Source organism: Opisthorchis viverrini, assembly GCF_000715545.1.
Source record: "Opisthorchis viverrini unplaced genomic scaffold opera_v5_4, whole genome shotgun sequence".
NCBI lineage: Eukaryota > Metazoa > Platyhelminthes > Trematoda > Opisthorchiida > Opisthorchiidae > Opisthorchis > Opisthorchis viverrini.
In genome coordinates, this window is record NW_008751660.1 from 2,948,099 (window position 1) to 2,972,610 (window position 24,512).

At 45.3% G+C, this 24,512-nt stretch overlaps 2 protein-coding genes across 2 annotated transcripts in view; one reads left to right on the forward strand and one right to left on the reverse strand.

The window, feature by feature from the left end:
- T265_00453 (hypothetical protein) overlaps positions 1-23,536 on the reverse strand; it is a gene marked incomplete at both ends in the record, with an annotated part of 26,785 nt that extends 3,249 nt beyond the window's left edge. Inside the window, 15 exons of the mRNA XM_009164226.1 lie at positions 1,511-1,888; positions 2,906-3,169; positions 5,541-5,759; positions 6,763-6,986; positions 7,444-7,753; positions 8,521-8,606; positions 10,090-10,153; positions 10,259-10,461; positions 12,991-13,189; positions 14,687-15,182; positions 16,348-16,563; positions 17,363-17,857; positions 19,769-21,854; positions 22,051-22,171; positions 23,330-23,536. Of these exons, the coding sequence (XP_009162490.1) occupies positions 1,511-1,888; positions 2,906-3,169; positions 5,541-5,759; positions 6,763-6,986; positions 7,444-7,753; positions 8,521-8,606; positions 10,090-10,153; positions 10,259-10,461; positions 12,991-13,189; positions 14,687-15,182; positions 16,348-16,563; positions 17,363-17,857; positions 19,769-21,854; positions 22,051-22,171; positions 23,330-23,536 (5,568 nt within the window). The remainder of the gene's footprint in view (positions 1-1,510; positions 1,889-2,905; positions 3,170-5,540; positions 5,760-6,762; positions 6,987-7,443; positions 7,754-8,520; positions 8,607-10,089; positions 10,154-10,258; positions 10,462-12,990; positions 13,190-14,686; positions 15,183-16,347; positions 16,564-17,362; positions 17,858-19,768; positions 21,855-22,050; positions 22,172-23,329) is intronic.
- A 676-nt stretch (positions 23,537-24,212) lies between these two features.
- Positions 24,213-24,512, forward strand: part of T265_00454 (hypothetical protein) — a gene marked incomplete at both ends in the record, with an annotated part of 9,716 nt that continues 9,416 nt past the window's right edge. The window contains one exon of the mRNA XM_009164227.1: positions 24,213-24,425. Within this exon, the coding sequence (XP_009162491.1) occupies positions 24,213-24,425 (213 nt within the window). The remainder of the gene's footprint in view (positions 24,426-24,512) is intronic.

The window sequence follows — 24,512 nt, forward strand, 5'->3', positions numbered from 1 at the left end:
GCTCTTCGCACCGGGTTATGTTCGGGACCGGCTGGGATATTTCTTTGAGATTTAAATAGTGCCAACTTTCGGTCTGATATCTAGTGCTTGAGCGCGCCTGATCATGCGCACTATGCATGATCAGTCAGCCAGTCATCCATCCGTGCTGAACTTGTCTAACACATTCAGTTCCACAGGTTCATACGCTAGAAGCTCCAACATTAGCACATATCCGCATTGCTCTACCGGGTGTCCGCTTGGACAGTTTCAGACGGAATGTCGAGATCAAGATAAGTGACTGACTTGAATGATAGGCAGAAACATTTCACTTCTGGCGATAAAATCTCCTTATACGGTAGTTCTTATACCAGTTTGGGAGGTTTCGTGATTAGTGGTGTTCTCTGAAAAAAGTTTTGATTCGCCAAAGTCGTTTCCCGAAGAAGATTAAACGCGTTGGAAGGTTCATTAACATGAAGACTACTGTACTGCTGTTACGAAGGCCATTCCTTATGCATCTATTGGAAATATCCTGTTACCAAAAGAGGAAACTATCGTGCAGTATTGGGGTGTGCGAACATTCCTGAAATAAAGAGCTGTATGCAGATGCGTCAGTGTGATACTCCGAGAGCTTCGAATTGCATAGTTGCGGCTGTAAAGAGGTTGAACGAATATGGTGTTCTAAACTTCCCCGTTTGGGGTTAGAAGCTATATGAAAACTCTCCATTTTAGACACCTGGAGCACAACAAAGGCTATATAATGCAACAAGAATCTAAACGAAGGATACATTGAGAGCAATTAGTTTATATATCGGGCTCTTTTTTGACGACCTATCAACGGAGCGGCCATGATTAAAAAAACTTTCATTACACAGATTTTCGTTCACATCCTCATAAACAGTTCTGTGTTGGGCAACTTTTGGAATCCAAGACGTGAATGAATATTGGGACTTCTGAATACATCGTCACCATCGGCGGTAACTCACGACAAATCTATGGAAGTTGATCTTTGGAAAGTAAAGTTTTTTTAGATGGAGCAGGTATGAAGGATTTGGTTGCATCAAGCTATATTTTGACGCAAAGTTACATGAGGAGTCGGTCGACTCAACAAGCACAGGGAGGAATTTACATGTTGACTGAGAAAAGAACTGAATACCAAGGGGATTAGGGAGGTAGCCACGGCAAATCTCTTTCATTCAGTTCGGTACAAACCACACTCAGGGTAACTGAGTGATCTACATTTCAAACACTACGAAAAATTAATGGTCATATGCAGGCATCTTGTTCATGCAGTTTCCATTACAAGTGCATTACTGTGGGACTATTACACCCAACCACTGAGCGAGGCCCTCAAGGCAACCCTTCTAAATCCGCAAGGGTTGGTCATGAAGTAAGGTCCCCACACACTGTCTTGTGAGCAGCCCTCGATTTTGTTGGCAATATGAAGGACAGGGTAACCGCACACCAAAAATACAAAAAGAAAGTGTGAAAAGTCTTTAACACTCATCGCATGAGAACGTAACACATAGCATACCTCAAAAGTATCTTCCAGAATGGAACCGAATGATTCAGTCATGTTTTCTTTATTTTCCAATGCTTTGGGTGAACACGGTTTTGGGGACTCAGACGAAGCAACGCGCGGGCGCTTGGGCTCAGGAGTTGCAAGTAATCGGTCTTCGGATAGCAATGTAGACAAGGGTTGTTTTAATATAGTACCGATTTCACTGGGCTCTTCTGCGTTAAGAGGGGATACACGGGCATTTTGTACAGGGGTGTTCAATGTCTGAGCCGTTTTCAAGCTAAAAGTTGGGGGATTATCGATGGCAAGCGAAGTTGTCTGGGGTCGTCGTGTGCGGCGGGACAAACCTGTTCTAGGCGTGGTACGACTTGCGAGGCTACGCAACGGAGTTACCTGAAAAATAAGTGGAATATGACGATATGAAAGGTAAGACAACAATGGGGTGCAGCAGAGTTATTAGCATACCTGAGTCAAATCCCAAAGACGAAAAAGTGATATACAAATACCCGGCTGGCGTTCATCTAACCCAGTCAGAGTGACCTTCTCCAAGTCACTGCATATCCTTCTTGCTCTTTGGTGTTTCATCGTCAACCTCTTTTCCCCCATCAACTGTTGGATCAAAACTTGGCACATGTTATCTTTTTTATCTGTCATTTTATAACCTTTTCCTATCACCTTATACCAAACAATGGGCCTCGGGCTTCACGAAAGGTTAGGTTTACATTCTATCTTTCCTTATAAGGATCACAACCTATATACACATATCATATTCGCTTCATCATGGAATACCGCTCCCTGCTTGGGATAAAGCCCATTCTTTGCATTTTGTATCTCTCATCAAATTCAGAGGAAAAATGTGCGCCCTTTCGTCTCTTCATAACTAACTCAGGCTTTCCAACATCTTTTCCACTGTTGGTTTGGAGCCTTCTGTTCTTTATCTCGGTGCTAATACGACAGAAAGTTGCACTCTGGACTCACATCTGTTCTGCCGACAAACCATCCACATGTAGAACTTTCACTTCACTTCCATGCATCCCCAACGGTTGAAAATCTCCTTATGACACGCGCGACTGTGTTCTACATTTTACGCGAAAACTTCACAGCTACGAAGCACAAAATCCCTCGTGCGTCCTTCGCGTGGCATGGCAACGAGATACCAAAAGGGTGTTACAGCTGAACGATTATTGATTTCATGATCAATACGGGCACTCACTGAACCCATAGTAAGGGTGAAGTCGTATCCTAGGTCAGCCATACAAACGGCAAAGGACTAGTAGTCAGTTTAGCTGAATAAACGGATATTTGTCTAGACTAAGCCCCTTTGAAGCGCTGAAACCAATATGACAAGTTCCGAATGAGGAAATCCCGATGTATTAACGCCCAAGTAAGGAGGAAAAACTAGTGACCCACTTGCTCCATGGCCTTCGGCTCCTTATCTGCGCCGCAAACAGTACTGCTTGTTGGTTGGTTTGTCACTTTTCCTATTGGTGTGCTGTCAGTTTTCCCGGTAGATTGGAGTAAAGAAGACAGCCCCCGGCCGACCCCGGTTCGCACTGGAGTCGATGAAAACCTATCAAACAAATTCAGACCCGGGTATCGCTTGGTCACGGGAGTGGAATAAGATGACCAGTGCATTTCGGCCAAATGTTCCAGATGCGGTGAAAGGCAGGAAGACTGTAACAAATAAAAGTTCGGTGTGAAATACAGCTCCATTCAAGACATGGTTAGTGTACAATAAGGTACCTGGAAAGTCTGTTTTTGACATGCTGAGAGTGGAGGCATACAAACTGTGAATATGAAGACGAAAAGGAATAGGGCCGATCCATGATACCCGATTAAGGTGGCCTGTTCTGGGAAGGTTCCTATGGCGTGCTGAGCCTATTAGACAATTTTACGTGATGCCCTTTGCGTTTAGTAGCTTAACTCTAGAAGAAAGAAATGGCTCTCGTCTAGGTTTCCAACGATGTTCTCTGTGGCGAAATTCCGCCAAAATGGGCAACTGGGATGCTGCCAGTTTTTTCGAAAGAGCCAATTGACTGTAAGAAATTTTGAGAAAGGTCACCCATGGCAACCGAAACGTCGGACTGAAACAACCTATTCTGCTGTGTTTTGACTTTATAATTTAAACAAACCCCATATTATACATCAAATGGAGCTGAATCTTTTTAACACTCTTCGAGCTGATTTCGGCCCGGAACTCCTGGCTACTATGCCTACTAAGGTGTGCAGTAAGTCCAAGCCAGACAGGCGGGATGTTGGCGCCATCACAACGGTTGACGCAGCTCGGTTGTGCGTTGATCTTTAGATTCTCAAAGCACATCCGTTCAAAGTACGACTTGATTCCTGACTGCAGTATGCGTGTACCGTCGAAGTTGATATGATGGGTGGACTCAAGAGTGCGAAGTGCAATGGCTGAGTTACATTCAAGTTCTTTCGACTCTACTCGGAGGAAAATGCGCATGTCGTTTGTGCTCCATGATCAGTACATGGAATTGCCTGGCTACCTGGCCTAGGCATTTGATCGGACATTCTGTACAGGGAATTTGGCAGAGACAGTTTTTGCGGTGCTTTAGTTCGATAGGGTCCCTAGCCCTTACAAGGTGTCGTTGTAAAGTACTGTCAATTCGGAAGAACGTTTTACCATCATTATCAAGAAGTATCTGTCGAATGGCGTCTGAAGTGCCATCTCTATGGAATATTCCCACGGTGGCCATCGGGTTTTCATCTTCATGCATCACCGTTCTGGGTACCGTTCTCCCCATTTGTTGAGCGGTGGGCCTCCTGAAGTATTTAGTTTACTGTATTACCCTAATGAGTCGCTTGTATGGATCCGTCCGAGCGTAGTTTCTTCAAGAGAAACATTATCGACAAGATAACTGTGCGTTTAAGGTAGCGTGGATGTGAAAACTTACTATGCAAATACCCGTCTGGATGTGTAATTTTTCCGTGGATTCCTAGAGAGGATCCATGGCTAATGTTGACAAAGAGCTTGCACTCCAGGGAATTAATGGTACTCTGCCCGTTCCCAACTTCATTATCACTGCCAACTGCTCACAGGAACACGACAATCAGAAGACATGATACTGGAGCCATATAACTCGTAGCCAATTGATTGTAGAAATGCTTAAAAAAAGGTTACCCACGGCAATCGAAAAGTCGGATTAGATCTTATTCCACTACGCTGTGCTTCGACTAAAAAAATCCATATTACCCGTGTGAATTTGCAAAATAGAATTCCGAAGACAGACAGGACGATCGATTTTGAAGATTCCGCTACAGAAGTCGGATTTCGGAAAGGCAGGCCATGATCATGATGGTCTCGCACCGTAATGCTACGGACCACTTTCCGCAGCAAACGTTTCCAGCTTATGTATTGGCCCCCGTTGAACTAGCACAGGCTTTATAGCTTATCGAGAACGCTGAAGCATTAACGGGATTTCGTAGTTGATGCATTTCTTGCGTTTTTTGTATGCATAGCTCCTTCAGCGATATCGCTTCTAGCTCTGGAACAACCAGGCACAACGGGCAAAGTAACAAGGGATTTGGCGAACGACGGAATGCTGCAGACAAAACTATCTGCCCAGTCCACCGAGTTCGCCATGGTCAGTTTGGAATCAGGGTTTGACCAGTTTGCTGGACGGATAACGAGTGGGTCATCAGTACTGTACACTCGAGGCAACTAGTAGGGATGAATTCTGTGTGCGAACAAACAGTCGCGCCGCGGTTACACATGAAAAACTCCTATGCTAGACAACATTTGCGTTCCCCGATTTCGTATGGGAAGTTGAACTCGTTGCAGGGGAATAAGATAAAAGTACTGAAATTTTCTGGCCTTCTTTGAATGCCTGATGCTTTGCACACCAACCCAACAGTGAAGTTCGTGGGAATAAAGTAGTTCTTTCAGGAGAAAACACCTCGTTCATACGAAACAAACTGAGGGGAGTCACCTTAACTTTAACGATTTATGGCATTTCTACCGGAGAGTAAAATCAGGACCCCATCATCTTAACATACACCTAATGTTAACGCAGAAAGTAGCACAAACCTTTTCATTTGAAAGTCTTGACCTTGGCGTTCTGGTGAGCAATTTGTCGACTGTAACGTTGCTGGCTACTGTGTAGTTTAAAGAGATCAACGTGAACGATTTCGAACCCAGTTCAGGGTCTAAAACTGGTACACTTGGTAGTTGCTGTCTCCGACGCAACTGCAGGTCGGTAAAATGGACGGCTTGACCTTTTTGCAACAAATTGGACAAATGGTGTGCCTGTTGGAGGAGAGTAAGAAAGGTTTATAGGAGCCGCCAAGATAAAAAGACTATCACACTATTCGAAATGTCATTAATAGCCCAATTACCGGCTAAACTGAAAATTTGCTGTAAACTGGTGGAGCTCCAAAGTATGAAACGTCAAATTTCAGTCTGTAAGCTCGGAGCAATGGAAATTCAAGAGAAAAATCGATGTGCACTGATTTTTTGTTCTTTTATCAAACTCTCTCACGTAAGCCGGTGTCAACTTCGAAGTCATCATTAAAGTATAAAAACATACGGTGGAGCACACAGGCACTTGATCTTTGGATAGTTATAGGGTTATGAAGTTGTTTACAGTGAAGGCATGGACGGGTTTTAACAGGTCAGGAATAATATTTCCTGAAAGAACTATTCATAGGGTTAGCGAAATACACTCATTTGCAAATTAATTTTGTTTTACGGAAGACTCACATGGAACCCAGCAGAATCTCTCGTTCACGATGGTTTTAAGCAACTGAATGTGCTGTCGAAGAATTTTCAGCAACCTTATGAGTAGTGTATTAATTCTACACGTGTATCGCGATATCTCGAAAATGGTGCCAGCTGAAACCCGCGGCGGGCTGGCCCAGCACATACAGTTGAGGAACCTCATAAACGACAGATTCAGCTGGGTTCCAGGTGAGTCTCCTACAAAACAAAATTGGTTTGAAAATGAGTGTATTTCGCCAAATTCGTGCAATGTGGGTTCAGGTAGAACATAAGGTTGACGAAAACTCGGGGATTGCGCTTATCTGATGAGACCCAAGAAGGGTAAAACCGAACGTGGGCTGTCGAACAATTTTCAACATATGAATAGTGTATCACATCTACTCATAAGATTGTCAAAAACTCTTCGACAGCCAGCAAAAACATGCTGATTTACAAAGTAGAAATAATAAACACCTTTTCTCATGTCTACCGCCTACTCGACAAATCATTCTGAGCGTTGTTTAAGCGTAGGTAGCCTTGAAAGGTCGCTCACTTGTAAACCACCCCAAATTTTAACAACGACCAAACATCCATCAGATGAGGAGTTGACGTCTGTCACGTAGACTGAATCCACTTCGGATGTTGTTGAGCGATGACCCATGGCTGTACTGGATTCCACAGCCTTTGGATCAGATTTGGTGCGCAGAGGGATATCCGTAGCGTGGGATTGGTGTACGGCCACCACAACGCACCGCAGGTCAACCTCTATGGGTGTATCTGCATAACGGAAAAAATGAGACAGTACTAATGATATGGATAATGAAAAATCAGTGCGCAGTCATAATAAACAGCAAGCCTCAGGTGATCTATTATTGCACTGTCTCGGGGTTGATTAATACGGAGGGACAGGAAGTAAGGTGGTTACTTCTTTGCCTGTCTACTGTCTTGGAGCACAAGCTTAAGTTTACATGCACAGAAGGGATTCACTTTTGGCAAGAATATGAGCAGTCATTTGGGGACTGGATTCAGAGCATGAGGTAGACGGAAGTGTGACGGCTGTGAACTAGGGACATTCGGACTAACACGGAAACTTACAAAACAGTGGGAAATCAACCATGGCAGAATATGGAACCCAGTTCAAGTGGTGACAGTGGGAAACTACTTAGAGGGCTGCTTGAGATAAGGGGCACACGCATATCATGGCTGTCAAGCTTCGCAAACCACTGAAACGTACTCTGGTCAGTAAGAGGTGCATGGAACTCCGAGGAGTTTGACACACATATGTGTTGTATATCAGTGACACTCATAGCGTTTCTCGGTCGGTAGACGCGTTCAATTAGTTTCTCATCAACGACATCGCAAGGGAGACAACTTTTGCCAGCTTTCTGTTTCCTGGCGCTGGATACGAGAGGACGGGCTGATGTGTTCCGGCCACCTGATAGTGCAAGCGTCGCACCGGGCAACAGTGCTGCTCGTTGCATTGGCGATATCATTTGACCCGCTGAAGGTGGTGCAAAAGGATCTGTAGCGCGGGTAGTAGTAGCCTGGAAGAGAAGAACAATCGTGGATCAAAATCCTTGCGAACATTCCACGGCGGATGTACCGACCTCGTCGACAGGCGACATCATGATGTTCTCTCGCTGAATATAATGGGACCAGATCAGTTAAGACGGGTTCGTTTTTCGATTACAGACCACGCTGTAACATCGATGCGGTCGACGGCCACTGAATTAATCTTAAGGAAGTCTATTTTATGAAGGGCCACAGATGGATACATACTGAAATAGTGTACACTCATCAATTTGTCTTGTTCTATGGAAGCGGCAACCAACCTAGACTTTTGGTCGAGAGTTTCCTGTTTAGTTTTAAAGCTCGGCGAAAAAATCGAGAGCCATTTGATGAACCACTAATGAGATAACACCCCGATCATTTCTGAAATATTTCTATTCAACAGGTGACTGAGTAGAAAAATAGCTCATTTGTCATATCCCTTCTCCTCTAACTACACCCATCGGATTGGCCATGTAAACCACCGAAAAATCAGTCCATATGTTTGACATTGATGAATATGTGCTCCGCTAAATACAGTGGTACAGCGCTCTTACCCAGCCGTGCATGCAGCAGGGAATGTAGCATTATCCAAAAACTTTGCGATACAGGGAGAGCATCGAGTGGGCGATCTCCTCCACTTATATTGTTCAAAATAAGCGTATGTTGGTTATTCATTACTGTACACCCCACCGCACGAATAATCTGTCAGTAATGAGAAAACCTCAAGGCTATAGACTCAAGAGGTGCACTGCTTACTCACTTGTAACTTATAAATTTCTACGGCCTCGCCTTCTTTAAGAACAGTCAGGAGGTCATCGGTTGGGTTCCAAAATGTTACAGGTACAACTAAAGAGAGAGAGAGAGAAAGCGACAATGAGAAGCCCACAAATGAAGAGTGCATTTGGTACGATGGATTGATGCAATGCAAAATACTGTGTCCTAGACTAAGCAAAATGTTTTTGTCACGAAAGTATTAAACACCACTAGAAAAGAATAACATAACACACAAAAGGACCGCTACCCAGTGTTTCACGAGCAATGGTCACTGAATCACTTATGGTTTCACTGATCCCTCCGCATTTACCTTACAAACCGGAAAGCCTCCTTTGGTACAAGAACGGTCGATTAGCTCGGAAGACAGTAAAACTATTCACACCTACATTAAAATAAGGTTTAGGACCATAATTTTTCCAATAAATGACGTAATAGTGGTGGGTTAGGTTAAGAAACCACAGGAAAAGCCGCCTCAAGTCATTCCGGACGGCAGTCATCATTGCGCGGGTGGTGCATGTGCACTGCTAATCAGCCAAAGGACGTGGGTTCCGATCACCATCAGCACCAGACAGCTGTGCATAGATAAGCGACAGCATTAATTACATTCCCATGTGAAAAAAACGTTTTATCATATATTTACTACTTACAAGATATGCACACCATCGATTCTAGCGTTCTACATGGCATGCAGATGAGGAAGGAACAATTGCGTCTAACTGATGATTTGAACCGTCAGTCAAATAGCATTATTTCCAGTAAACCGACAAAACAAAATGTGCTGACGCGAAGGTAGAACGAGTAGTAGCAGCAAGTAATTATGGAGGGAGGGATAGGAACTAAAAAAAGGGGGAATCTCTGTGTAAGTAGTATCCAACGGTACATTGTACATCAAACGATTTCATAAGGGTGCGAGGGTCATAAAGTGGCAACTAAGCCACACAATCGAGAAGTAAACAAAAGTTCAGCAAGTTTGTATAGGTATGAAAGAAACAAATGAGTAGGAAATTGTGGAAGCATCACAGGCTACTCTTGAAAACGATAGCAAAGGTCGTAACATCCTGAGCACGCTGTAACCCAGCGCTTAAGGCACAAAACTACTGGCCGGAAAGTGGTTAGTTCGAACCCTACCCCGACTTTTCGACTGCATTCCTCTAGGCTCGGGTGACATGGCAGTATATCAGTCCTCATGCTTCCTCCTGGAAGCACGACAATTATAGACCGGAAGGGGTTTGCAGCTGCATGAGAAATGGCATCTGTCAATATTTCAGTTCAAAGTTAAACCCGGAGGAGAATCCTACGAATAATGAATTGCAAAGGACCATCAGGCCATTCGCAGAGCAGGTATAAACGATAGGATTCTCATTTTAAACTTGCAACCGCATGTATTATGCTACTAAGAGGACTGAGTTGCCAATGATGAACTCGTCAGTACGAATGGAGAAGTCTTCTTTGGCAAAGCCACGAAGTATGTTGACAGATCAGAATATGCTAACGGCCCACAAAAGAAAGACAGTGTCGAGAAATATAATGGAAAATGTGGAGAGAAATTACGTACCATAATTCAGGGATACATCTTTCGGATGAAGTCCAGCCACACGAACCCGCAGAAGTGGAGTCACCTAGAATAGGGAGAGGGTAAGGTACTCAAATTCGGGATGATTCAATTAGGTTAAACCCCATGCGTACATGACTCAATCGGACAATGCGATCAACCGAGGACTAACCTTCCTAGGTTTAGTCATTTCATCCATGGCGCTTCTTAGTGTAGTTTCTTTGAATTGTCTAATGGCGTCACGCTGGACATCATTGAGCTCAGATTCGGCTTCTGTCGGGTCCAGAGCGCCCATAACAGCGGCAAACAAAGCTTCGCCATCCGTACCCAAAGAAGCTAGCTGAGACGGTGTAGGCTGCTTTCGACCAGTAGTACCTGTAACAGAGTAGACCTTCAGATGACCAAGGCTCGGTTACAGAGTACGCCATAAGCAGCTTCTAGAACACCAATGAACGGATTTCTAACTTGAATGAAGAAATACCTTGCAGGCTAACTAGACTTTTTTGTGTAACTTAATGGATCTTCGGACGATGAACGACATGGTTTACGGCAAATGCAGGCGTTCCTTTCGTCTTACGCAACAATACACTCCAGTTCACAACTGCGAACTCATATACACCTGCCAGAAAACTGGAAAACAACGCAGTGCTTCGGTGAAGACAAAGCGGTCAACAGACTGCAGCGAGTAAGATAACCCAATGTCCGTTTTTTTCATCAAGTAGTGCGGGCGAAATGGCTCAGTGGTTAGAGCTCGAATTTACTGGCCGGAAGGTCCGTGGTTCAAACCTGACCTCTGTATCTCGACTTCCCCTATTTAGGCTTGGGCAACATGACAAAACATCATCATTCCTCATGCTTCCTTCGGGTGGCATGGCAGCTAGGCGCATAAAGGGTGCTACAACTGAACGATTTCAACTTTTGAACGAGCGTGTTCCACTGGTATCAGAACATTCCTTCTACACGCTCAAGTGCAACTATCACCCATAACCATTGGAATCATCATTATCAGCAGTAAAAGCCACTTACTCGCCGTTATAGCTGTCACCGTTTTGTTCACCGATGATTCGAGGAGGTGGGGTAGACAGCTACATATCGGAGGCGGTAGCTAATACAATTGATGTGTAAATCAGGGGTGTCAGTGGACTTTTCACTGGGGGGTCGGGAGGGAAAGCTATGCACTGAAGGCGATAGCTTGGATGCATGAGCGCAATTAAAGGTGGAATTGGGCAATGTCTGACAATGTCCTGTTTCGGTTCCTCATCCAGAGAGACGCAATGACCAACGCAGCTGAGTTTGTCAGCAACGACTTTCGTGATTATCTTTGTTTCATTACCTGATCTCTCCTGCCTCATTTTCACCCTTCGCATAGTTGTGAGAGAGAGAGAGAGGCTTTTTGAGAAAGTCTCCTGACTGGCATACGAGGCAAATGACCAAGTCAGTGCAACCTATGGAGTGTGATCAGTTCATCTGTTGTGCGCAATTTATTTCCTCCGAAGACCATTCGACATAGTTCAGAATTACTGATTACGGCTCGCAGCAGCCAGGTTCGTGACCCTGTACTAATATGAAGCGCACTGCAGCATTGTAAAGTTAACCCTTGACGGATGAGCTGATATCGCACCTACGCCACAGATGATACAGATTCACGAAAGCTCTGGCCTTTCCAGTCCGGATAGAAATACCAACTTTCGCAGGACCATCAGGACTGAGACAGCTGCCCAGGTAGATAAATTCGTCCATTACCTTAATCGACTCATCTGTAAGCATGAGATTAGGGTTCGAGCTCAGTTCAATCAAACCATCGAGACACGTCAACATGCTGTCAAAAGAATACCCTTTTTGATAATTTGATTCCCATCCAGGAAGCTAAATACACTTTAATGAGAAGCTTCCTAAGATGGTATGAGAGCGCGACCCCAAAAACTGGCATGACACTCGGAACCTCTTAACTTCGGAATATACTAAAATCGCCTACCGATACCTTTTTGCATATTTTATCGCGATATCCCAACATGAAAAGGCCACGAAAGATCCCTCTAACAGAGAACTCAACATCACTATCAACAACAATATGCCAGTAGTAGATACACGCATTTGACTGCCATATAGCCGTGAAATGTCTTAGTAAAGAGTACAAGGAAAGACGAACGATGAACGACGAGGACTTAGTAAAAACAGTTTTATGTGCTTAGGAGAATCAAGGACAGATTACCTAGACCTTGCAACAATAAATCAGTAAACGCATCTGAGAATCATATCAGAGTAAGATACGTTCAGTGACATGGGCCAACCTCACACAGTATGGGCCAAACATATAACGGCAAGCAAACTTTTGCTAGGAAATTTGACTAGGGACTCGTCGGGCACGTGTCATATCCTGCAAGATTTTTAGCCATCTGCAAGGAGAATCACGTATGTCCCAATCAGAAAGGCGCGATTATCCCATAGTATTCAGTATGAGAGCAACCACATTCATTTCACGTTACTAAATCATTGCCTACTCCCCGAGGACCTTTCCCCAACGAGAGTTCAAAGTAGAAAGTAAACGGTTCGGCGTACATAACACGTGTCCTAACTACCTTAATTAGATCGGCTTTGTTTACTAAATCATCACAATGCAATTGCTTATGCGCCAGATGCACGCTTCAGCTACTGTGTTTGGTAGGCTGTTGTAGCGGTCACTTCCTTGTTCCTTCAACCAATGATGACCACTTCTCTGGAAAGTTCGCATCAAATGCCGGTCATCCAACGCCTAATGTACGATTTCACTAAAGGGAGATCTTTCTCCAGGATAAGCCCCCAGTTTTCGTATGTCTTCAGGGATTATTGCAGCTGTAACGTTTGACATAGTTTGTAGGTGTGGTCAAATCCGGAAAGTAATGGTGAAAGACAGATGGAATTTACCGCGACCAGTGGGTATCAGATTGTCCAAGGCCTGGTCCAAGGCTCGACGCCGTTGTTGTTCGAACTGGGCGACCTCAGCCTGTTCAGCCCTCTCGCTACGAAACAAATGACGGCGCATACCAGGCGATCTTCCGTCCTTTTCATTGGCTGATTCAGGTAAGGCCTCCAACGTTTCCATGTATTGCAGTGGAAACCGACGCTGCATGGACCGACACCAATTGTGTAGAGGTGAGATGCACGTTGGATGATACGTGGAAAGAAAACGAGTGTGGAAAAAGATGCAATAAATGAAGTACAGAAGTGCTACGTTGCTAGCATCTTAAAGGATATGTGAGGCGGACACACAAGACATTCAATCTTTGTCCAATATTTTAGTCTTTATTCATAAGCAATCTTTGGAGTCCGACAGAACAATCGGCATGACATACCTACAGTAAGATTCTTATGTCTCCTCACTGACCAATAAGATAACCTATGCCTCTTCGATTATTCGATAATAATGGTGCAGATGACAATAAATACTGGATACTGAACTCACCGAAAGTGACACAGTGGACACTTGAAGATGAGGGCTCTGTACCATGTTTGTGCTACCGAAGATATGCTCCCATACTACATCGACAACGGTCGCTTAGACCACTCGTTTCTAGAAACACGTAAGCAATCTTAATGCACGAACAATGCGTTGCGCAGTTATGACTATCAGTTAGGCGGAAAAATGCATGTACACAAACCTGTTCCTCGGCAAGCCAGATGGAAGGTGCGGCTCCTAGCTTATGAGCACTAGCGATGAGATTCAATGAGGCTGGGGACAGCAATACGATGACCGTCGGTAGTTTAGCACGAGTCAATGGAGCTTTGCGGGACGACATTACTTGAAAAGGTAATACGGGGCCGAGAGTCCGGAACACGAACTCTGGTCATACCTGTATATCCTATCACAATCGAACGAAAGCTGTTGGTCCCACCGAAAAACGGTACTTGATGGCTGCTAGTTCGCCTGAAAGATATCTGTTACGCCTAGAAGAGGGTAGACTACTGTGCATTCATTAAATGCTTGAAAGCAGCTCGCAAAGTCATCCTAAATGGTAGGATTTCATCTAGAAGGGAAAGAAGAGTATCTTACGCTTCTTGAAGAAAGGCTGACAGAAGATCGATGCGAGACCGAAATGATACAATAGTTCACCAAGAAGGTTTCCCCACATGATCTGGTGCATCGCCGCTCCATCATGAACGGGAAAAACGACTTAATCAATTCTAAGTACTGGAAAACTTATTCCGACCAAGCATATTAATCGCATAAGTTGCCTAAATATGCTTCCAGAGAATCTTCCATTTAACAGCACTAGGGTGCCTTTGTGTGCATCCCCATTGCCAATCATAGCAACGGTAGGGCGTAGGCTGTTGTTTACTGGCGTACAGAAACCACAGCGAAAAAAGATGCAGTGGTAGCCCTTCAAGATGCCGAAACCTTCCAAACAAGCCAACTAGGGGCTATTTGTGGGGACGTCATGGTGGCTTCACAACCATGTCCTGTAGTATCTCCACCCAAGTCCCAAAAGGGCAACGTGATCGCACTCTCAGATAAGTTTAACTAACAACTCCTGAAATCCCCGTAAAATCCCTCCTAATCCCTAATTCTCATATCGGCACGGTTAGAAAGCACAAACCCCATCGTTAATTTCGGATTACCCACCTGGACCACCACACGAATCCCCGAACACAATCCTCCATCGGGCAACAACGTGCACAGGGGGACCGGATATAATCCGCACCAAGAACCGGGTTGTTCAAAAGAGTAACCAAGGCGGGTGAACCATGGACAGGGGCGTGTGGAATTGCCGTGTAATCGGAGACAAACACCCATCGCAGCACCGTCCGCCCCGAACAGATGACCATACTGACTGTCTTCTCCGGAGCACTTCACACTACGTACAGCCACGCTGGCACCGGTGGCAGCATCTATATGAACCAGCTCGGCACCCGCAGTGACAAACTTTGTTCCAACGCGAATTCGACCAGATCGGACGAGTCGAATCAAAGCCCCGTCAAGCTGACAGTTCACTTGGTACCAACCATCGGTGACGCGTACATTGAATTGACTCGAACCTATCGCGGTTACTTCGGAAACACATAGTACGAGGCGACGTGCGGGTGTGTCGTCTAGTTCAACAATTCTTCGCAAAGCCGGTCTTCATGAAAGAGAAAGATTACATTAGAATAAGATTCCAAACCGAATCTAGTAATAAATAATCTAGATCACCCAAATGATATCGGGCTATCAGACTCGGCATCGGTTTCCTGAAATAAATGAGCGTAAGCATCTGTGACAACGAAGATGTTAAAGAGGGGCATAGTCTCTTCAAATTCAAATATGCCATTCTTAAGATGTTTAACTATCAAAGGGTTATCCAGACAAATCTATGGCAGCACATCTCGCCAGGGAAAAGGACAGAAGTGTGACACAAAGAGCAGTAACATTACTGTTATTCGGTTTTCACAACCGTCGGAGGAGCACCACAAGCCGTATAACTGATCGCTAGTCGAGCCCTCATATTTTCAAAGTGAACCCAGAAACAACGGCATGGGTACTGAAAGTGTTTTAGTCAGTGACCAACTCACTCTCAGGTAGGTCGCACCGGCTACATATAGATGCTCTGCCATCACGGAGGAGGGGTCTTAGTAAATGGTTTAGGGCTATTTGCACTGTGTTGCACAGCAGATTTTCGAGAAAAAATGAAGGCCTTATCAATCAAGCCGATACCACTGCTTCTGCGCAAGAGAGCTCATTCTACGGATGTCGCTTAACTATGCGCAGCAAAGTAAGGAGTCCACATGCCTCCGTAGGGGCATCTTTGTTGAAAACGTTTACACAACGGCGTGCATCGACGTGTTTGTGGTGACGCGGTGAAGTGCTGCGCGGGCCACGTAAATATTACTTGATGGCAGTAGTATGAGGGTCAAAGCAGCGCATTGCTCCTTTTGATGCAATTTTCTAAGTCAAAACACAGTGTTGCAGAATAAGGTGTTGCAATCCGACGCTTCGGTTGCCGTGCACAACCTTTTTCAAGGATTTCTACGACCAAACGTTGGATTACAAAAATTCATTCCACAACGCTGCTTTGAATTTAAAAACTCCATATTATACACCAAACTACGCCCAATCTTCTAAACACTATCGGAGCCGAATTCGGACCGGAATTCCTATGTTCTCCTTTGTTTTCATATTTGCTGCCTAATTTAGGGCTGTGGTTCGGTTCATAACAGACAAACGGATCGAAACCAAGACCATTACTAGAAAAGATTATGAAAGAGTGACGTCTTCTGTGTGGTGCACGAGTCAGAATAGAGACTCACCTCTCAACTTGTTCCAATTCCCTATCATAGCGATACTTTAATCGCAACAGCACATGATGTGGCGTGAAGTAGTCCACCGGTAGTCGGAATGGGCTATCCGGTACTGACGCCCTCAGTGTCGTGCTCCCCAGTTTCCATACGAGCTGATCGTAATGATTAGAGAGCCATCCTTGTGAAGTCAACTGACAGCAGACGCTTGGAGAGGCCAGAAAAGCGCTGGGGAGAGGTCAGAGAGGAACAGTGGTTGTATTTTTAAAGGAGTGCAGTAACTTCTCTGTACACTTACCGAGTGTACACAATAATCACCAAATTTATGGACTATATTTGCTCCACATAAGCATATCAGTAAAAGACTTCAGCATGCGGTAACATCTGATTCCTTTGACTTAACAGGTTAGTTCGTTTCACTCTGACAACGATAAACCGTCTACCTATGTACGGTGGTTTGGGTCGCCTCAACATGTGGCAGCGGATACTATGGGGTGGAAAGGGTTGGTGGGTGTAGAAAAAGAGTAGAAATGAAAGAACATTGTGTCATTGATGAATGATAATTGTCTGGAGGCCAGCCGCTCCAAACAACCCAAGGTTGCTTCGCGTGTGGGCTACGGAGCGAATGAAGATATGCACTGATTGGTCAGCATGTCAGTCAACCAGAAGCGGTCATCTATGGATCGGCACTCCCCGCTCCCTTACGAAGATTCTAGCGGAATCTTGTGGTACATTGTGATAACCCCATAAATACAGATGTTCTCAGGCACCATAAACGAGAGATTCAGCTGGGTTCCAGGTGAGTCTCTCGAAAGAACCAAAGTAGCATCATGCTTTTCCGGGTCGGTAGCCGGTTGAAGTAATCCGATTAAGAGGACTTGACGAACACACGGATATTCTAATGTTTTGTTTTACAGGACGATACATCGGGAATTGTACGAGGCCTTATAACTGAATGCGTGTTTTTAAGTTGCACAACACTCAGCAACCTACGGTATGTTGAATCTAAGGCACAGGATTAGCTTACTCAAGTATTTCCTCCTTTCCAACACAACCGTAAGCGTCAGGAATGAGCACAGCACCATCGCCAGCCCCGTACGATGCCGGAAGAGAAGGACTTGCCGTGGGATCGAGCATGTACGTCCGATCTAATTGCCAACGTAGTTGGGCTGCAGTACGTAAGGTCCATCGATCTGTGTTCACAGGGAAGTGAATATTGTCCGGCAGATCGAAGGGTCCAATATGTTTGTCGTGATTCTGGGTTCGTTTGGACGATGATTCATGTGCCACTATGTGATTCAGTGGCATTAGGGGGGAGCGTTCGGATGTAGCCTGTCTGCAAGCGGCGCGCAACCTCCACAAAGACCCGGGACAGTACAGAGAACCAACCGGATTTTGACCCGGTTGCCGAGACAGAACTTTGGGACCAGGATTTTTGGAACGGTTTGGCTGTGGTAACTCCAACTTATTCGCCAATATTTCTCGTTGCTCGGTTCGTAATTGTTGTCTTCGTGCTTCTAGTCTAAATGAAGGAAATATCACCCAGAAAAATACATGAACAATAAGATGAAGAGTTCACTAGTGACTCGACCGTACGTTGGAGGCGAAATGGATCAGTGGTTAGAGCGCGGATTTGCTGACCGGAAGGTCCGTGGTTCGAACGCAACCTTTGTCTAGGCTTGAGCAACCTGGGAGTATCCCAGCCCTGGTGCTTCGTTCTGAAGGCATGGCAGTTAGTCACCGAAAAAATGCTGCAGCTGAACGATTATTTCTTACGATTTCGACTGTACGTTTTGTCAAATCTCACGATGAACTACCAGAACTGTGAACACCGTGCTCATAGTCCACATTGTCATTTTGAAATAAAAAGATAAACCTAAGTCATGCGACTTTCACAGTGATCCTTATAAAGTGTCACAGATAGAAGTCAAATGAAAAGAGACAAAACAGCGCACCAATTCATTGCCACTTAAGGTTAACTGGGTGTTTTCACGCTCTACTCGGAGTTACAGACTCCTTTGCTTGAGTCTAAACATGGCGACTAACGGAATCTATTCCAAAAGGGTTATACAAGATGGATGCCTGAACGTGCATGTCTGATGTGCATTTCTCCTAGATAACAATGGGCATTTCGGAGGTATTTTGGATGCCAATTCGTCAGATCAGAATAATTGCTTACAAAAAATGGAACTGGGTAGACCGGGTGCCAAGGTAGAACATTCTTGCAAATTATCTGTGCCAGACGCATTCCCGCATCTTTACGGCATCATGGTAAGCATTTTGCGCACACTAAGACTATGCACTTAACACAAACAATTAGATTGTTTCCTGCAAACATAGCCATCTACCTAGCTGAGACAGAGTGAATCGATTTGACAAGCGATTAGTTAGTCGTCAGTATTTTCAAAATGCGGCATCCACCCAGAGCGAACGGAACTCACTAACCCACAAGTCCACGAGTCAGAAAACTGGATGAAAACCCTGTCACATAGCGACGGACTATCCCTTTGAGCAGGGGAATGGGTTCAACTTCCTGGGACTGTGCCGACTCCTCTCTATCCAGTTTAACTGAATGCCCCCATTCTTATGATAATTTAAAAATAAGTCGATGGTGCATGTAAAAACGAGAGGTTTAGCTGAGTTCCAGGTGAGTGATCCGTCACAACCAAATTGGTATGCAAATGAGCGTATTTCGCTAATATGGAATGTACTTTATTGTGGAGTATTGCTGCATACCCTAGCAGACGATCACAGCAACAATTTCAAAGGTAGTCCTGCTTGACGTACAAAAATATGACTCCATACGGAAGAAGACCTGCCGCTTGGATTGCTCAAAAGAGACCTGGTTTTAATATGCTATGAATAGTCCCAAGATTTTATTCCGGTGACCAGTTCTGAAAGTATTAGGTCACTGCTATTACGTTTGCTTCTGTTCAATCACTTCAACAAACATACACTAGATTCATCCAGCAAGCCATACCCCGAAAAGCAAATGGTTCAGCTATAACACTCATTCAGTGTCTAGCCGCCACGTCACCCGAAGGAAGCACGATGGCCGGATACTGCCAAGTTGCCCAAGCCTAGCTCAAGCCATACCTCAAGGTGTACCTAAGTGGAATACGCGACTGGTTTACTTGACATCTAGTAATTAGTCACACGAAAGTCGCGAAAGCGCCTTCGACTGGTGATACATTCAGCAATGACGACCGCAACAGTCGCTTCCAAAAGTGGGGTGATATTTAATTTATCACATGTTTCAGCAAAATGGCTGACAGCACCAAAATTGCACGCGAATACGAATCGAACAAACGATTCTAAGCGATAATTTACACAAACTTAAAAATTAGCCAGGTACTATTTCAGTGAAATTATAAGCAGGACCAAAACATTTATAACTGTTGTAACATGATTTATACCAAAAAAAGCAACTCACACAGAGTCTGTCCTTTCAAGGTCGTCGTTGTGGAGCCATGTCCGGACATCTTGAAACTGTGAGTCTTCCATCAAGGCAGTGAAGGAATCAGTTTCCGCAATGACGTCAGCTTCCGGAAGAGGAGTCGGTAGGTTTGCCAACGTCCCCACCCCTGAACTACTCCTTACATCTTCAGAACTTTCAACTTTAGCGGACAGCGTAGCTGGTGGTGACTGATCTTTTTTCAATACCCCAGACGGGTTCACGTGGTCGGTAATTTCTTCAGTTAAATATAACTGTCTCGCACGTTTTAATGACTCTTCAGAATAAGGGACCTCATGACCTGAAGCACTTTTGAAACCCGAAGTGGCAGTTTTATGTGAATGAATAGGTTTATGTGCAGCCTGCATCGCGTCGGTTTTGGACGGCCACGCGGTTGAAACTGGCACATGACTAGTAGTCGCTAGACTTGGACTCACGTCTTCCATATTAGTTGCACAGAGCTGTTTTGCATGCTCTATGGAGGCCTCTGATACGGGATCTACGCTACGCCCAGAAGCTCTAATGAAGCCAGCAAACGTAGGGTGTGCGCGAGTATGGAAGAGATTTTTGGGATTAGGCACTTCATCAAAACTTGTGACACTTGCCCCAGTTTTTTGACAATCAATCATCACACCAGTAGTGGTAGTAGGGTCATCTCCGTCGGGTTCAGAAACAAATAACTGATTAGTGCGTTGCAAGGTAGCACCAGAAACTGCTTTAATTTTGTTATCAGAAGCCTTCACGAAATCTTCAGGAACATGAGGCCTTAACATGGAATCTAGTAGGTCGACCTCTGAAAAAGCGCTTTTATGTTGGATGTTGTTAGCTGTTCCTTCCACAGTGGCAGAAGTCGGGGAAGCAGCCGATGGGGGTTGTGTGTCTGATTTCGTCAGTGGAAGAGAAGATAATTCCGCAAACTTTTCAGGCGATGAGTTCATTATTCCTGTATCGGAGTGTGACCCAATAATGCATCTAGTATCGGGAAACTCAGGAACCCGGGAAATGGGTTGTAAAACAGACGACGACATCCCCGGAACAAATTGCATTGCTTCACCAAGTCCCTCTCTAATTTGGAGGTCCGTCGTTACTGATAGCGCTTCCCTAGATTCCGAATTTGAGGGGTCTGAGGAAGTTTTTGACACCGTAATGAATTCCTGGGACAAGGCGCTCTTCTGAAGAGCCAACTGCTCAGTAGGAGAATGGAATGTAACTTTTGAATCAAAGGCAAAACGAGAGCGAGTGGGTTGATTGGTGCTGCACGTCGCACGAGGGTAGTCAGATGAAACTAATGGTTGAACGGGTTTTAACATGGAGTTGTCCGTATGAAGAGATGGGTCATCGCATCCAAACCGAAGAGGCTGAACGGTAGAGGGTAATTCCGAACTCAGAAGTGACTTCGCGCGATCTTTAGATGAATTAGTGCGAAGAAGCAATGTAACGCCTCTAGCAGAAGTAAACCCTGTAAACTGAGCATCGCTGGAACACGATAAGCCTGTTGATGTAGTCCCAGTTGTTAAGGTACACTCGACTGCGTGTTCAGACGGCTCTTTATCACACTGAGATTGATTCTGGGTCTTAGGTTCGTTGCTCATCCTCAGTCTCCGTAGGCACTCTTGCTTCGACTGTTCCGGGACCAAGTCATCTCTGAGCAATCGTCTGGCGTTTTGCATGGCCTCCGTCGAGGGAAGAGATATCCTCATGCCGCCAGCAGTCATGAACAGTGAATGTATCGGGTCCAAGACAGCTGAAGAACCGTATGCCGGCGCTGTAGCTGAAGACACAGGGTGGTCTAAGTCAACTGCAGGTGGTATGCGGACAGAATCAGGCAAATCTTTCAGAGGAGAAATGGAAGTTGCTAGTGCTTGGGTCCAACTGATGCCGGACAAACTGTCGTCGAATTCCTGGGTAGACCTTAAAGGGCACAAGTTTTCCTTGTGTTCTAGTTTGAGGGCATCTCCGGCAACGATCACTGGACAGTCGGGCAACATTTCGCTGATAATCTCCTCCCTGGTGGGATATACGAATCCGGTGAACTTCGGTTCAGGGGGGTTAAAGCTATTCTGGTCTACTTGTCTTGTCAGGCACAAAATGGGACTTGAAGTTAACTAGATATTGCGAGTTTACTGAACCAGGGTATACCTGAAGGTTACAAGATTCCTCAACAATGTCAACGGCTTGTGAGGAATTTTCCGGGAAGATCGGACGAGTCAGGCAAGAAGAAGGGACTGACCTGAATGAACGAACGAATAAAATGGTCTAACCTTGTACCTCAAACTCCTCGAGCAGCGCATTGACATTAATATCCTGAAGATTTTCTAATGTCATAGATAAAAATTCGTTCAAATTAACAGCCAAGTTATCCATCCTGCTAAGATCCCACACCTGGGGAGAAAAATAATTAGTGCGCTAGATATGTTTTTAAAAGCACGCAGGGATGAAAGATCGAAAGCTGAGGCGGTACGATTAAGCAGCCAGGGGAGTAAGAGAAGATTCGTATATTAAGTAGCGAGCTGCTGAAAAGTCTCCACGTTTATTTCGGCAATCCTAATATGAAATTGAACACTTGCAGTATCTTAGCTCTCGTGTTGCCTTCAGGTTGCGTGGCAGCCAGGAACGGAAAAAGCAGTCATGATCACCAGCAACGACCACCGCAACAGTACGGCGACGGTTAATACTGATATCCAATTGCTAACAACAATGAGGAGAGAACGCCTTAATACGGAGGGATAGAACGGAGCAGTTGGCACTGAGTGCAAGAGCAGTCGTTACCCGAAGGCAACATCAGACATTCTACAACAAACATGAAACAAATAACTCCGTGTATCGGGTCGAGGTAAGACGATGTCAGCGAAGTCTGTCGAGCATCTTTGGGGGCCCTACACAGCGCAAGCCAAGCACATGACATAATCAGTCAGGCTACGTGATCATACTGACCACTGGAATAGGTTATGTGCCACGTCTTTTCGGACTTCCAACCACACGCGGGGGGAACCACGAGGATCTCAAACGGGGAGACATGAATATCCCAAGGTACCCAGTCAGACAGTGACCACTTCCGTCTCGCCTTGAAAAGCTCAAGGTCCACCCACGCGAACCCTTTGCTAGCAAGGGCTTAGCATGTGCGGCTTTTCTTCCAATCACAGTGACCTGGTAACCCAACTGTTGCTTTAGCAGTTCCAATTCGTTACCGATTACTCGAGTGGACATGCTGCAGCTGGCTTAATCTTGCTAGGCTGAGAAGGCAGTGACAATTGAACACAAGACTTTTACACTGATAGATACGTTTTAGGGAGGCGAATAAAAATCTAAGAAAGACAACAGCATGACCTGAATAAACATGTGTAATCTAGAAGGACCGGAGGTCGATCTGGGCTTCACATTCGGATGTTGAAGGCCCCACGTTTGTTCAGTCGCAGCAGGACGCCAGGTAGCACAGCGGGACCCACTTTCTAAATCTAGTATAATTGAGAAAAAAATAGTAGTCGGTACGTTGCAACGTGCGCCAACCATCATCATAACATTCTGCGTTAAAAAACAAACCATTATTGAGCGCCTCATCATCACTGTCAGCTGTAAGAACCGCGTATTTGTCGTACAGTGGTTATAGCTACCACAGTTTCGTTCACCGATGATTTGGCGAGGCGCGGTAGGTACCCGCGCATTGGAGGCGGGAGTTAATAAATGGGTGCGTAAATACACCACTGTCAGTAGACTGTTAGGTGGGGGGTTGAGAAGGGAGCTATGCATTAAGGGCGATAGCTTGGATGCATGAGTGCCATTGAGGGTGCAACTGGGCCACGTCTGACAGTGTCTCTAACGATTGGTGTGGCCCGTTTCAAGGTCCCCATTCAGGAACACGGCAAGGACCAGCGCAGCGGAGTTTGCTGGCAATGGCTTTCATACTTCGCTGCAAAATCATTCTTTGACCGCCTCTGGCTCGTTTCCACTCTTCACGTGGTTGTGCGAAAACAGCTCTTCGAGGAAGTCGGTCGACTGACATACGGAGCATGTAGCCAAGCCAACGCAACCTATGCAGTGTGACCAGTTCACCTATCGAGGGTGAGTTAAATCTCCCGAATACCATTAGACGTATTTCAGCATTGCTGATCCGGTGTTCCCACCAGATTCCGGCAATGCTCCGAAGATATCGATAGTAAAAGGCTGAAAATCTTTTGACTTTCTCGGCGCGCAGCTGCCAGGTTTCTGATCCGCATAGTAATATGGAGGGCAACGCAGCATTCTAAACTCGACCCTTGACGCAGGAGCTGATGTCACGCCTAAGCCACAGGTGATGCAGTTTCACTAAAGCTGCTCTGGCCTTCCAATCCGGATGGAAATATCATCTTTCGTGAGACCATCGGAACTGATACAGCGGTCCAAGTAAACAAATTTGTCTGCTATCTCAATCGGTTCGTCCGCAAACATGAAGCTAGGGTTCGATCCCATCCAGTCTTGCAGTAGCACTTTACACTTTGCAAGTGTGAAGCGCATACCGAACCGTGAGGCAGAATTATTTAGATCATTTAATATTGTTTGCATTGCCACGGGCTCAGATCCAAAAAGAGCTATGTCATCTGCGTACTCTATATCTGTGAGCGAACGCCCAGGAAGCACTTCGACCCCACAGGCACTAGAGGTTCGTAGTGAGTCTTCCAGGATCGTATCAATGACGAATTGGAAGAGGAAAGGTGAAAGAGGACAGTCCTGTCTGACACCACTTGAT